Here is a 14,404-nt window from a genome sequence, read left to right on the forward strand (position 1 = left end):
CTTTTCTCCTTCGGTCTACCGATCCCAGCAGGGACTCCATGTTTGATACGGTCGCTGCTGATCTTGAAAGAGACCTGGCATCATCCACGGAGTGGAGACGAGATCTACCTACCACCGACTGCCTCTCTGGGACCATTGATCCGAGATTCCTCCTATTAGACTTTTCCAGCATACTTCTTTATGATGCCCCAGGCTCTCAAGTCACGTATGACGACACGATCAAAAAACCCCTCGACCTCAGCCCCAGTGTTTCAGCCGATGTCTTTGCAGCTAGAGTGGGCTCCATTGCGGCTGAGCTGCACGCTCTGGCAGCAACGAAGCCACGTCTCAAAGACGAATTCGATCAATGCTGCATGAGAGGCTTCTTCAGCCCCGACCATTTCCAAAACACGCTGGATGCCTACATCCGTCGGCGGCATTATTATGCCACATTTATCCACTGGCCGACCTTCAGCCCTGACAAGGTCATGCCTCACCTCTTACTAGCCGTGTCGCTAGTTGGGACCTCGTACTTGCACTACCGTGTCGGTTCGACATTTACTCTCTCGGCGGCGCTGCTCGAGTTATCCGAGATGTACATCTTTGACGAGTTGCAAAAGATGGTGGATTCAAGTACCGACTTGACCACCTCGAGCCAAGGGGTCGAGATCTGCCAAGCCGCTGTTCTCATCGTATCATTGCAGAGCACCCACCAAGGAGGGGCCCGGGAGAGGACCGCCACTTTGCGAAGTCCGGTGATCGCGGCCATGATAAGAAGGGGAAGGCTAGTCGGCTTCAGACACGACGTGCCACCCTCGAAAGCCACTTGGGCTCAGTTTATTGAACATGAAACTCGCATCAGGCTCGTGACGTGGGCGTTTATCAACGACTCCCTGCTCACATTGTTCTGTAGTCATCCTCCATCTATAACCGTCAAGGAGATGTGCGGGAGTCTCCCCTGTCCGAACGAACTCTGGGAGGCGACATCTCAAACTGCCTTTGAAGAGCTACAGGGCGGCATCCAAGCCAACCCCGCCTCCCCTTCCTCTTTCAGCAATGCTGTGTCGGCCCTTCTCAGTGAAGAGTGGACATATTCCATCGCCGCCTCCTTTCAACAGCTGGGTCCTTCTAACCTCCATCACATCATGCTAGGTAAGTATCCCAACTAACCTGGGGTCGATAGATACTGATACGATGGAGGACAGGCTTCCAGTCTTTGATTTTCAACCACCGCACATCCATGCTACCAGCTAGTTCCTCCAACATCCTTCTCAGGGCGTTAAATCGGTGGACCCCAATCTGGGATGCAGCCATGCAACAAATCCCCGTTGATGACAGGAAGTGGCTAGGTGTTTCGAGATACTCTCCTGAAGTGGCTACCATATCTAAGAGGATCATAGAGGTGGGTGGGACTGAGGAGGGGAAGAGCTCGCCCTATCTTCAGTGTGTTGGGACATATGACATGGTCGCTTTTCACCAGTTTATCCGTAAATACGGGTTGGACGGCCCGACGGGTGCTGGGAAGCGGGATGGATGAACATTGCCTAAACCAGGCACTTGAGATATCGACGAGGACTGTAATTCTTAGGGAACTACCCTGCAATATGACAATAGAGACGCAGCGTTATTGGAACTCTAACCAGCCCAAGCTGTCCATATCCTGGCTTAGCCACAGTCCAAGTGCCGAGTCAATCCCCATTGCGTCAAATTGTGACAGATCGAATGAATTCATCTGCTGGTTTTCTGCTCCGGCCGGCGCTTCTATTTGCGAGGAATCGGAGAAGCCTGCGTTCAGAGTCAGGGACTGAGTATCTGTTACTTGGTAAGATGACCAGCGTACCTTGACTGCGTGACAAGTCCATGCGACTTCTCAGCTCTTGAAGTGTTGATATGCCACGCCTTGCTGCTTGAATGTGTTCCTTGTAATACTCCAAGATTACAAGACAGTGGCTCCAGGCGAGCTCGAACGAAGCCAGAGTTTCAGCGTCCACAGCAGGGCAGGTTCGAGCGGCAAGAAGAGTGATGGCGGAAGCAAACGTAACTAGAAAAGCTTTAGCAACCAGCCAGGGCTTCGACACAGTAAGGAGACTCACAGTATACCGAGTGCCATGCGGAGCTTCTATAGCTGGTGTCGAGATTGTGATGAATGTTTTCAATCAGTTGAAAAGCTGTGGTGACGCATAAGCTGCAAAATCTCCTCACTATGCTCATATCCACGGTTTCTGTGGACCGAGTTGAGGATGGGAATTTTGATGGGAATTTTGTCGTCAGGAGAAGTAATGGCCTCAGTAAAAGGACTCTGGTGTACAGATATCTGCCCGGAGAATGAGGAAGCTATACCTTTGAATAGGAAGGAATAATCTTACCGGCAATTCAGGATCTGCTTTTGAATTGTAACGCTCACTTCCTGCTGCTCGGGTACAATATCCGACCCGGTCTCAAGACGAAGATATTTAGGAATCGAATCAAAGAACTCTTCGATACGCCTGTTGAGTACCATAACGTCCGAGATAATTTGCTGAACGTTCAAGTCGCCCTCAGACATGGTGTCGACGCTCTTTTGTGGATGTGGAGCGTAGAAGCTGAGAAGGATTTCATCCAAGATGAGAAATAATTTTGACGACCAGATAAGTAATCCCAGTCTTGAAGGCCTGTCCTGAGGCTGCTCTCCTTGACCATCGGCGGATAAGTATTCGTCATCAATCAGTGATGGCAGCGGGACGTGCCAGCTCGTCGATATCATGGCAGGTCTCCCAAAAGTCATGCTCAGAAGTCTAGCAGTGTTAGGTCACCGTTCGCTAGTTGTAGGAGGCTTAATAGCTTCGATCTTACTTATCCAACACCAAACAAGTATGCCATACTCTCCGCCTCATCTCTCTGCTTAACTGGCTCCGAGGCTGATTCGGTGACTCGACGTGCAATCCCAAGGATTGCGCAGCTCTGATTGCCAGACCCACAGCATTCCAGCAACGGGTTGCTTGCTGGGTGGACTGTAGATAAACTCCTGTCAAAAGCAGCATCTGAACAGCTGAAAGAGACATGGAGTCGAGGATCTCGAAGCGGTATATGGACCTAGATCGTTGATAAAAGGTTTGGGCGAGTGTCGCTCTGCTTGCAGCCGGCACAGACTCGCTGAACCGGCATCCGATGGCAAAAACGATGTTAAGCGTGGAAGAGAAGATTACTTCATCCATCTCTGAAATATTATCGTTGTTTGCCTCGTTCTCCTCTGCCGACCAGAGGAGGTTGTATCTGTTCATAAAGCTCGTCTTGTGAAGTACCGGAAAGACGGGGTGCACAAACTCCCAGAAGCATCGAACAAAGTCGTCAGCGGTCCTCCGCGGCGGGTACACGGCAGCAAAAGAATCCTTCTCACGAATGGCCTCTGGAACGGCTGCGGATGGTGGTTCATCAATCTGTTGGTCCGACTCCGGGAGTGACCCTTGTCTATTCGCCTCGTTGCAAAACTGTACGAATGCAATTGTAGATGACGGACCGTACATGCATTCACTCCCGGTGGTTGTCGATACCGTGGCTAATCCATCCACGTTGCTGGCGTAGCGAGATGTGTTTGGTGAGTATGGGCCTTGCGTTGCCGGGGAGGCCTGTATTTCTCGAGAAGCTATACTGGCCTCAGGAATAGAATCATTGCGAGAGACTCTGCGTTCAGCTAGAATAAGGTCAATACTGGAAACTCATCCAGAGACGGACTGCGGACCTGGCTGCGGCGGTCTCGACTCAACATCCTGTCGCTGTTCAAGCCTCTGCAGCCGCTGCTCCAGGGCAGAGAGATAGCTGGGAACAGGTTAGCGGGGTAGGAAAGACAGTAAATCAGAAATACCTTGCAGAAGCAGGCGAATTCTCATAGATACACTCGACCGCGACGCCTCGTCTGTGACAAGCCGAACAAGCCGGCCGACTCCCGTCACATCTCGTCTTGCGATCCTGACAGCTCTTGCAAGCCGTCTGTATTCTCCGACGTCTTCTTTGAACCCTCTTTGAGCCTCTCTGACTTCTTGGAGGTGTCGTTGGCAATACCAGCGTCGGGGTTTCTGCTTCCATGACGAAGGGGCAATAGTTGGCGTGTTTTGAAGAGGAGCGGACCTGAACTTTTTAAAGCTGTCGGCAATCCGACTTTATGACTACCCCGGATCCGATGGATGTCGCCCCCGCATTTTGGCTGCATTAGCTTGGTCCTCGGGTGAACGCCGAAACCTGGAGGCCGTGGAGCTCCAGGGTAACCATTCCCGGCTTCAGGAATTATTAAACAAGACGCTCTTATTTCAATGTCTGCTTCCTTGTTAAAGGGGGAACAGTCGACGTGTTTTGAAGAATAGTAAGGCGATTTTAACGGCTGTCAGCAAACTAACTTTATGACTACCCCTCATCCGAAGGATGACACCCGACGGACGGTGGTAGACTAACTAGGGCAATTTGCAAGGGCCACATAAGATATCAAGAAAATCATCTCATCCTCTATCAGTAATTCCTTCTCCTCCCGGCGCTTCTGGATCCGGTTCCTTTTTCCGAAACTGACTCCTGAGGTAATTAAAAAATAGCTGATAGTAACTGTCAGTGTCTCCAGTCGCCGGTCCACTGCTTAGTTTGGGGCCTCTATCCTCAGTGCCCTTGTCCTCGGTTTTGTTGACGCTCTCCTCCTTGAGAGGCTTTGACTTGGTCTTCGTAGACTTCTCATCTTTAGAGATGAGCGTTTTGAGCAGTTGAAGCCTGGTCCTGAATGGGATAACTGAGCCAACAGACCGACCGAGCTTTTTGAGATGTGGACTGATTTTCTCCCAGCTCTGAGCAACCAATGCCGTAAATAAAGAAAATGCAAAGGATACAACAACTTCAGTGCCCATGGTTAATAATAGGTACCCAGGTGGAGATGCAGCGCAGCGTTCATGGAAACTCACAAATCACAACAAAGGCCCAGCCAGGAGCCTGCTGAAAGGAGGCAACGTCCAAGGCGAATAGGAAGGAGAGAAAGGATAGTTGGAGCTGGACAGCCTTGTCAGCATACGAGCGAACAATATTCTTTGACGTGGAGTGCGACTCACAAAGAGAATCGTGACAACAGTGAAGACCATGAGGACCTTTCCCTGTTTCCTTGCTTCAATGCCCTGTTCTACAGCCTTCTTGCCCTGTTCTGTCGCCAGGTCCGCCAGGCGATTGGAAGTCTCACTTTGCTTTAGAGAAAGGGTGGCCTGGAGGTTCGCACTCTCGCTTTGAAGAAGCGAAAGGGTCGTGTTGATCTATTCCCGCAAAGATCAGTACGCACTTACGTCATTAATCAAGGGAACCAGGGGCAGACTTACAGCAGACTGTATCCTCGTGGCACTAGTATCCATCTCTTCGAGATCTTTCAAAATGTACGCCGCTGCGAGATCTACACCCTGGGACCCCTTCTTCAACCCTCTCTTCAACCCCTCTTCAACAGTCTTTTGGTGCTGGGCGGCTGATTGGAGAATGTCGAGCTCATCACGGATGTCTTTGATGTCGCAACACATCTCCTCTGCTTCTATGATAGACTTTCTGGTATCGTTGTATACTGAGTTCCGGGATGATGTTTCGGATGTTTTGGTGGATGAGCCTCTGGATGAGCCTTTGAGTGAGCTAAGACGCAAGGTTTTGTCCCCCAGGGAGGAAGCATCTTCTGTTGTTTTCTCTGGTTCACTTGGACGCCAATTTTCCGTTTGTTTTCTGAATTTCTCGAACAGGGTTGCTTCAGCTCTTCCCTGTCAACTCGTTAGTTGCCAACTACTACACTCATGGGCCATGACGAACAATTTGGTTGGTGGTCTTGGAAAATAGTTGCCGGATAGAACCTTGACCTTGAGGCTTTGGCTCCTGAGGCCTCACCTTCTCGGACTTCGACTGCTCAAAATTTGGCTCCTCAAGCTTCGGGGGTCTCTCATAAGTCCCGATGCAGTAGTCGACGATAATTCTGCACATATCAGCTGCCGACTCTGGCTGGGACGCGCTCCCCCCAGCCTCAGCCTCTTTGCCCAGTTGCTCAAGAATTCCTTCCACCAGCGTACCGTTGCTATCGTCGAACAAGCAAGAGGTGGCGGTTATGAGCCATTCTATAGGTTCGATTTTTTTTAAGCTAGTAGGACAAGGATAAACTAGAAGGGGATACAACGTACTGTTTGCAATCGTCCACGCCCATAGCTGATTGACTCGGACCAATGTCCGTTTTCTGGCCTCATTCTCTTCATCTTCCTCTGTGTTTTCATCTCTTTTCTTCGGGGTCTTGTCACCGTCCTTGGTGCTCTTATTCCCTTCTATGGCCTTGGTAACAACCTGTGATTTGTTGCGACGACGCCGGTCTTCCTGGGACTCATTATCAGTTGCAAATTGATAGTACCATTCATCGAGGGTTGGCGATTCATGAATGACGGGGCTTTGAGCACCCTTCAGGTCCTCGTAGGCCGTTTTCATATCTTTGAACTTCGTCTGCTTTTCGCACAAGCTGGCACCGTCCGGGTAGTAGGTTGAGAAGCAAAAGTAAGGCATCTGCCATCATGGATTAGAACCGACAAACAAAAGTGGTGCCGTTCAAAACTCACGTAAGTGGCTGATGCGGCTCCAAAATCAGGCTTGCTCTTCTCTCGTCGATCCTCCTTGGAATTTGTCTCATTCTTCGCTTTGCCAGACTCTTCTCTTCTATCCTCCTCCTCTTCCTTCCTCGCCTCTTTGTTTCCCTTGTCGCTTTTCTCCTCTTCTTCCTTCTTGATGTTTCCATCTTTCCTGCTGACCCGTTTCTGTTGACGCCTTTCCACAGTGCGCGGCCTCATGCTCCTCGATGAAGATGTCCTATCCGGCACCTGAGTCCAACTGTCTCGGAAAAATGTCTTGAGTTCGTGATACTGTCGGGCTTCACATCCCTCATCATTCATGATCCTCATCAAGATGTCCTGCGTCGTTGGTCAGCAAATATTGTACCCTTTCATTTTCGCGGAGCCGTGTCAAAGACGCCAGCTGTTCACCCAAGGTTTCTCACATTCATCCAAACCATCTGTTTCAAAATTCAGCGACAACTCACTAAAGCGTCTACCGGCCGGGGGTCACTCACGTTTGTTGCCGGTAGATGAACCCACGTAAACTTGGGCTTAGTCTCGAGATATGTGAGAGAGTCTGGAACCTTCGATCTCTCCCCAAGGACCTTCCTTAGGTCTGAGATGGTCTTTTCCATGATACTTCCTGGTCCGTGGTCATAAATGACTTCTTTCAACGATCGATATCGTCGAAATGTTCCTGACTCGCCCTCGCCCTTGTAGAACTGCACGATGGTGGCTTCTAGGTTTCTCAGTATCTCCGACAGTCTGGGGTTGTGCTTTGGCGGCCCGTCAATTCTGACGTCTTTGTGCGTTTGCGAGAAGGTAGGGTCTCGTAGGATATCCACGAGGGCAAGAAGGTAGTCTGTTTCGAGCTCCTTGGCTGGCAGTGCGGTCTGTGCGGTTTTCTCGCGCCTTTTCTCGGTCTTCTCTGGACCCTTCTCCTTGCCTTTTTGCGAAGATGTTCCGGCCTCATCTTTGGACATTTTGTGTGGTATCGATCCCTGCCCGGGGTCCTGTGGCTGGTTCTCTGCCTTCTTCGCCGACTTCAAAGCCGACTTCAGTGTTTCCCTAATCTCAGGAGTCTTAGGGAAAGAGTCGGTGAGCAGCGACAGTACCTGGAGAAGCTGCTTATGCCCCGCCCCCTGGTTTGCCCTTGTCCCTAGGGTCAAATCCAAGGTCACATCTAGCACGAATTTCAGCGCTGTCTTGAGATTAGGCGTTGGAAGAACGTCGTCGATGAGCAGCTTGAGTACTTTGCGGAACTTGCTCTGCTCTGCGTCCTCTCTGAGCTCATGTGCAGACTGCAAGGCCGACTCCAGCTTCGACTTCAGTGCGGATTTCAGCGCGGCTTGAGTATCTGAGCTCCCAGGAGATTGGCCAATGAGTGATGAGAGTACCTCGGGGAGTTGACTGTATGCCGCCCACTCGATCATATTCCATTTGTCAGATCCTGCAGGCTGGGCCGTCTCTTTTCTCTTTGACCTTTCCTCCATGAGCCATTTTGCGATTTCATGAGTTTCCGGATAGTTTGCAGCCCACTTGATTTCGTCATCCTCCCCGTCCCTTCTCCCAAACTCTGCGTTCCTCAACTTGTCTGATTTGAGAAGGCATTCCACCGCCATTTCCGGGCTGTCTCCAGTACAAGCCATGTAGAGAGCGGTCCTGCCCTGGTCGTTTTTGGTCGCCATGAGCTTTTGCTCCATATTGTCGAGGATAAGTCCCAGCCTGGCTGGGTCGCCACGGGCTGCGGCAAGATGCAGCGCCGTCTCCTTCTTGTTGGTTTTGGCCTCTGGCCTCTGGCCTCGCCCCGTGATTCAAAAGAAGCTTAACTACGGCAGCATGCTGGCCGGAGCGGAACTCCATCATCCCTTTCTCGTCAGGACTGAGGTCATCAGGCCCTAGCTCATCTTTCTGCTTGCTGTAATCCTCAGGTCCGGCACCACTAGCGAAATGCAACGCTGTCTTGCCGTCCTTGTCTTCTGCATTCACTTTCGCTTTGGCCTTCAGAAGCTGCTTGACAATGTTCTCGTTTCCCTTCTCACTTGCCAAATGCAAGGCTGTCTGGTCGACATCGTTTCTAATGTCGACATCGGCCTGGTGCTGTAGAAGAATCTCAACGACCTTGCTGTTACCCTTGTTGCTAGCCTCGTGCAGAGCAGTCCACATATCCTTATCCTGAGCGTTGACGTTTGTCAGGCTGGCCCCAAGGAGAACTTTGACTACACCGCTATGACCCCAGTCACTCGCAGTTATCAGAGGCGTGCATTTGGAATTGGTTGACTGAACGTTGCAGTTTGCGCCCGCCTTGATCAGCAGACTCGCACCAGCCGAGAAACCATTGATGCTTGCCGCCAGGAGAGGCGTGTGTCCTAACTCGTCGCGTTTCTCCAGTTGAGGGTCTCCTCCCAGACCGAGCAGCTTTTTCACAATTTCTTCATGTTTCTGTTTTATTGCTGTCATTAATGGTGTCCAGCCGTCGTTGTCTTGTTTGCCAGCATCCGCCTTTTTCCCCAGCAGAGCAACAACAGCATCACCGTGTCCATGGTAGATAGCCGCATTCAGCGCGGTCCAGCCTGCCAGCGACTCAGTGTCGTTGATGTTTTTGTTGTTTTTCTCAAGAAGAGCTTGAATTACTTTTGTGTGGCCGTACCCACTTGCCAAGTGCAGAGGAGACCAACCGTCTTCCTCGGTGATCTGGGTGTCGGCGCCATTTTCGAGAAGTAGATTGACAACGTCGAGATGCCCCTCCGAACAGGCTTGGTGTAGAGGTTGTCGACGCTCGTTGTCTAGTTCCGAGAGGTTCGCCTTGGCATCGATGAGTTTCGTAGCTGCCTCAACAAGCCCCTTCGCGGCTGCAAGATGCAAGGCCGTTCCACCGTCGGCGTCTTTGGCATCGACTTGAGCCACGACTTCCAACAAGTGGCTGAGCTTGTCAAGATCGGTCTTTTTCTTGGGCTCTTCATCATCTTTGGCCATTGTCAAAAGCAGCTCATGCAAGGGTCTCTCGCCTTCCGTATTCTCGGCCTCGACGGGATCATCAAGGGGTGGCTCATCGGAAGGCACCTCTGAAGCCGGCTTGTCGATGCCCAACGGGCTTGTCTCGAGGGTGGACTCGTCCGGAGCTTCCTTGACAGGGGTCGTTTCTTCTGCCATGGTATTCAGGTCGCGCCCAATGATAGGGCCAAAAAGTGCGTGATAAATAGTGATGGGTGAAAAAAAGATCTTAGTTGCCTGGACTGTGTCGAATCTGCAAGCAGAGAAGCAACTCTCACGGGATTGCGACCCAGACCGTCTTATTAGATGGCTGACCGGTCTCGCCATCAGACAGTTCAGCCCGCCACGTTACCATCACGAATTTGACAACTCGCTTTCTCTGTTCTTTTGATGTTTGCAATTGGATTGTTCATCGTATTTCCCCGCCTTTGTGCAGAAGCTGAACTGCAATGTTATCACACGGCCGGGGGTTGTGGTTGGAAGCGGCGTCAGGGAGCCTGTGATATTGGATTTCCTCGCAGCCTGATCTTGGCAAGAGCGTACAGCTGGCGGGGGATATCCTCGAAGCCTGAGCCCAGTCTCGCTTGGCTATTTCGGCATTCCCAAGTAGGAATTCTTCTGACCCAATCATAACTATCATGTACACCGATTCCACTTTGGAGGCGGATTTTTGGCCGCATGAGCATTGTATTGGAGCGAATGGAAGTGTTGGTTACTCGGGCAGTCTACTTACAGCCACTTTCAAGCCCCATGTCTACCAAGGGGTGGCCTACAAAGAGGCCATGATATCGAATCAGTCGCATTACGTTGATGCCACCAGCCACTTACTAATATTACCAAGCAGCCAAACATATTGAAAGCAGTTAAGATATGCAGTCTTTGGCCCAAGAGCTGTCTCAGTTGAGAAACGCGTGCTTGCACAAAAATTGGACAGAACCTCGGTGCCAGTTTCAGTTATCAAGACTTGCTGTTCCGACTTTACCCTCTTCGTTCGGCCTTCCTTACCGGTATAGCTACAAGCTCAAACGACCATCCTTAGATTGATAACGCCATAATACGCAGCTTGGGTAGAGGTGACAGAGACAACGATACTCTCCGGCTGGTCCTAGCCCAAGCGCGAAATATGGTACCTATTGGCAGAGTGCTCCTTGGGAATCCCACGCGCTCTCAAAAAGATCTCGGAAAGTTAATTCGAGCTTGATGATCTCAGTGTTGCAAGTTATCTGCTCATATGCGATCGTATATGGCTTTCCTGCTCCTCGGGAGGAGGATATGTGATCGAGTGAAAGGTTGCAGTTCGCTGACTTTTAACACCACGGGTTGGTCCTTAGACCGATATTAAGTATCCACATAGAGCAGTAGTCTCCGCCCTGGTCGAGGATTGTCTTGTGCAGAACTAACCAGAGCTCGTTCTTGGGAAGGCCAGGATGGATTGGCCCCGTCAGTTTCCAGACAGCGACTTCAGTGGCACGCGATCACGATTTGATGCAATCGGTCTTTCAAGTGATTGAATCGTCCAGGTCAGGCATTTGTAACCAACATGAATATAATAGTCACAGGCGTTATCATGCATGAGGGATACTGTAAGGGAGTCGTATTGCGTTGGCATCTGAACTTCAGAACCAGCCTCCAACGAATCGATGGGCTGGTTAGAAACAGCCAGAAAGAAAAGTACTATCATGTAGCACATGTTAAAAGCGAAGCTTAAGGCCTCCAGCGGAATGCAGGGTGCTTCCAGTCCAAGTCCTCAATCTCCTCCTGAGACAAGCCCTGAAGTTCCTCCTCAATGTTCCACCCCTCTCTCTTCTTATTATCCCTCATCATCCACCAAAGAGTCGCAGTGCTAAGGACAAGAATAGTACCAGAGGTGGCCAGGTTCAGGCCGTTTCCGATGTGGAAATCGGGTGCATCCCAGGGGAGGAATGACCAGCTGGAAACCAAGCCACCCACATTACCCAACATGACGTTCATACCAATGGCTGCGCTGCGGGCTGTATCGCTGACCACGTTTGCCGAAACTTGAGCGTTGCTAAGGGCTCCATGCGAGAAGACGGATGAAGCGATGAGGAAGGTTGCGCCGTAGCGGACCATCTGGTCCTTTGATCCCAGAAACATGGCATAGCCGACCATGCATATCGGAGCAGTAATGATGAAGAAGATTTGTCGCTTATCCATCCTCCAGCTCAGGTAGGGGAAGAAAAGCGTGAAGAATGCACCGACAGCATACGGGGGAACGGTATAAAGTTGCTGTTGAATCGTCGTCTTGTCCTCGTAGATTGTCTTGATAATCGTTGGCAGAAAGAACGAAAGGCCCTGAACCGTAATATTGGTGAACAGAAAGATGATGGAAGTGCTGAGCGTGATGGGAGACCAAAGTCCACGATGAAGCTTGGTCTTGTCTATCTTGTCGAGAACCGCCGTGCTTCCAACGCGTTCAGACTTGACTCTGGCAATCGCAAGGTCCTTTTCTTCCTGTGTCAGCCAACGAGCCGTGGCTGGGCGATCAGTAAGGGTTAGGAAACCGATCACAGCGAGACCGATCGTGATGATTCCTTCAATGGCGAAAATCATTCTCCATCGATGAAGACCGGCAAAATGATCGAGACTGAGGATCGCCGAAGCCAAAAGACCGCCAAAAGCTCCAGCAAGTGGTGCCATGACGATGTACAGCGAAAGACGGAAAACAAGCTCAGCACGACGATACCATCGAGAAAGATAGTAAGCGATACCGGGCATCATTCCCGCTTCGAAAATGCCCAACAGGAAGCGCACAACAGCGGCCTGGGACATGTTGTTGACAAATGCCGTACCCAGAGATGCGACGCCGAAGAGCAGCGTGATGATGGGGAGGAACCAACCGGGGCCGAGCCACTTGCAGAGGATGTTGGAGGGGATCTCGAAGACGATGTAGGAGATGTAAAAGGTGGTGATGAGGATGTTGTAGTCGTATCCTGTCATTCCAAGGTCCTTCTCGAAGCCGGCAATCTTCGCATTGCCTAGAAGATGTCAGGCCGACGTCTTTTTCATGGCTTGATTTTACTCACCAATATTGGCTCGATCGATGAAGCAAAACAGGTAAAGAATTGCAACTGTAGGGACGATATGAAGGTCGATTTTGAGGCACAGACGACGCTCCGCGGCGGGGTCATATTCGACTAGAGGTTGGCCATATCTGGGACGCGTCAGAGATGAAGACGTGAGGCTGAGAAGGACGCGTACTTGTCGGTAGCAACCTGACCCTTCTCAGCAGCATGCTGCAGAGCCGAGTCATTGTGTGCTTCAATGGTATCGCGATGCTCCGTAGACGGCTTCATGGTGAGTGAAGTTCAAGAGCGGTGGGTGAGTATGAATCAAGCAAGAGCCCTGATGATCTTGACTCGTTCCAAGGAAGACCACGACAGATATAAACCTTTTCTCCTCCAACACCTTGCTCCTCGGAGCATCCATGTCGGCATCCACCCACGGCATCCCTTTATCCTTCAAACCCCGGATTCCCCGGGGGTCCGAGTAAGGATCTGGGGAAGCGGGGAAAAGCAAGGTCTGGCTTTGGCTAGACTCCCCCGTGGGGTTGCATCCAGACCGCAAAGAATCAAGGTTTGGTGCGGAGCTATTGGTTCACAAGCAGCCGAGCTGGCCAACAGTCTCTCCCCGAGATCCTTCGCACCGTGTGAGCCCTGGACCCAAGAGATAAGCTTATCCAATTGCATGGCCTGCATTGCAAAGTAGTCCCCTTTTGGTGTGGCCCTTGTCTGAGACCCGGTTGCCGAAGGGGGTCGGGTACGGGGTGACGAGTCTGGTCGTTGAGCCAACGTTTGGATCGCGTCAAAGGCGTTCAAGCTACTAGTGGACTCCAATTTCCGTGGTAGAAGCTTAACAGACTATGCCTCAATCTCTCTCAATAATGCACAAGTATGATAAGACATGATCAAGCATAACTGCGTGAATAAGGCGTTGCCACTGCAAGCCGTGTGGAGTCATGAATGAGGGGTTTCAACAGCGCAGATTCCAGCCCAGCCTGCTTTTCCTTGTGCCACCAATAGCTTCCAATACCCTCCCTTTTTGACGCAACCATGGAGCCACAGAGATCTACAGAGGCCAAGCTTGATGATGGGGTGAATCGATTTTTGGACGAGTACTTCAAGTTGTCCGATATCCGGGAACGTACCACGGAATACGTCAACATGTTCACCGAGGATGCGGCTTTTATCCTAGACTCGCAGCCGTGCAAGGGGACAGCAGGTGAGTATTCTTCTTGAAGCAGGATCTACGGACAAATGGCTAACCAGGGAAGAAATAACTTCTGCAATGGAAGCCCTGTGGGCGACTATTTCGTGGCGTAAGCACACGATACGTGACGCATCCCCATACGGTAACAACCCCGACCAGGTCGAGATTCACGGGTCCGTAGATCTAGGGTTGCTGGACGGACAAACCAGGACTCTTGTCTTTTCCTCGAGAGGACATCTAACTCCGGTCGAGTCTGAGTGGGGATACAAGTGGGATTCTTATCAGGTCTTTATTGTGAGTTTGACAAATGATAGACATTCACAGTTGACTGACGTTTGTAGGACCTGGCCGCTTTGGCTTAGCGAACTGCTAACTACTGAGAGAGACAGTCGATCTATCATCACACATAAGAGAAATCCAAGACATATTGTGCAATGCTCGCCACATAGTTCCATCGTCAATGACGACGCTCCTCCAAGATTCGAGACATGCCCTCCAACTTCCCCTCAACTCTCGGACCCCGAGACGAGTCCGGCTTGTGTCTCGGTTATCTCCAACTTTTTAAGCATGATGTGACTGCATGTTGGGGGTTTGCTGTGAAACCGCATTGGCTGACATACTTGCCGAAAACATGCCCGCGC

The 14,404-nt window shown here is 51.0% G+C and overlaps 4 protein-coding genes across 4 annotated transcripts; 2 read left to right on the top strand and 2 right to left on the bottom strand.

The window, feature by feature from the left end:
* Positions 1-38: 38 nt before the first annotated feature.
* On the top strand, positions 39-1,516 carry NCS57_00170500 (uncharacterized protein; the record flags this gene model as incomplete). Its single annotated transcript, XM_053051761.1, has 2 exons — positions 39-1,131; positions 1,185-1,516. 2 exons carry the CDS (start codon positions 39-41, stop codon positions 1,514-1,516), a joined length of 1,425 nt encoding a protein of 474 aa, XP_052920276.1.
* Positions 1,517-2,341: 825 nt separating this feature from the next.
* NCS57_00170600 (Fungal-trans domain-containing protein) lies at positions 2,342-9,695 on the bottom strand (the record flags this gene model as incomplete). Its single annotated transcript, XM_053051762.1, has 13 exons — positions 2,342-2,753; positions 2,812-3,649; positions 3,698-3,774; positions 3,909-4,083; positions 4,896-4,980; positions 5,040-5,234; positions 5,298-5,717; positions 5,767-6,065; positions 6,129-6,498; positions 6,552-6,899; positions 6,986-7,000; positions 7,058-8,314; positions 8,376-9,695. The coding sequence occupies 13 exons, from the start codon at positions 9,693-9,695 to the stop codon at positions 2,342-2,344; spliced, it is 5,811 nt and encodes a 1,936-aa protein (XP_052920277.1).
* Positions 9,696-11,240: 1,545 nt separating this feature from the next.
* On the bottom strand, positions 11,241-12,850 carry NCS57_00170700 (MFS domain-containing protein; the record flags this gene model as incomplete). Its single annotated transcript, XM_053051763.1, has 3 exons — positions 11,241-12,532; positions 12,581-12,708; positions 12,756-12,850. The coding sequence occupies 3 exons, from the start codon at positions 12,848-12,850 to the stop codon at positions 11,241-11,243; spliced, it is 1,515 nt and encodes a 504-aa protein (XP_052920278.1).
* A 756-nt stretch (positions 12,851-13,606) lies between these two features.
* NCS57_00170800 (uncharacterized protein) lies at positions 13,607-14,125 on the top strand (the record flags this gene model as incomplete). The annotated part of the gene is made up of 3 exons (XM_053051764.1): positions 13,607-13,775; positions 13,828-14,057; positions 14,105-14,125. 3 exons carry the CDS (start codon positions 13,607-13,609, stop codon positions 14,123-14,125), a joined length of 420 nt encoding a protein of 139 aa, XP_052920279.1.
* Between the last annotated feature and the right edge of the window lie 279 nt (positions 14,126-14,404).

The sequence above is a fragment of the Fusarium keratoplasticum genome, chromosome 1 (genome assembly GCF_025433545.1).
Source record: "Fusarium keratoplasticum isolate Fu6.1 chromosome 1, whole genome shotgun sequence".
NCBI lineage: Eukaryota > Fungi > Ascomycota > Sordariomycetes > Hypocreales > Nectriaceae > Fusarium > Fusarium keratoplasticum.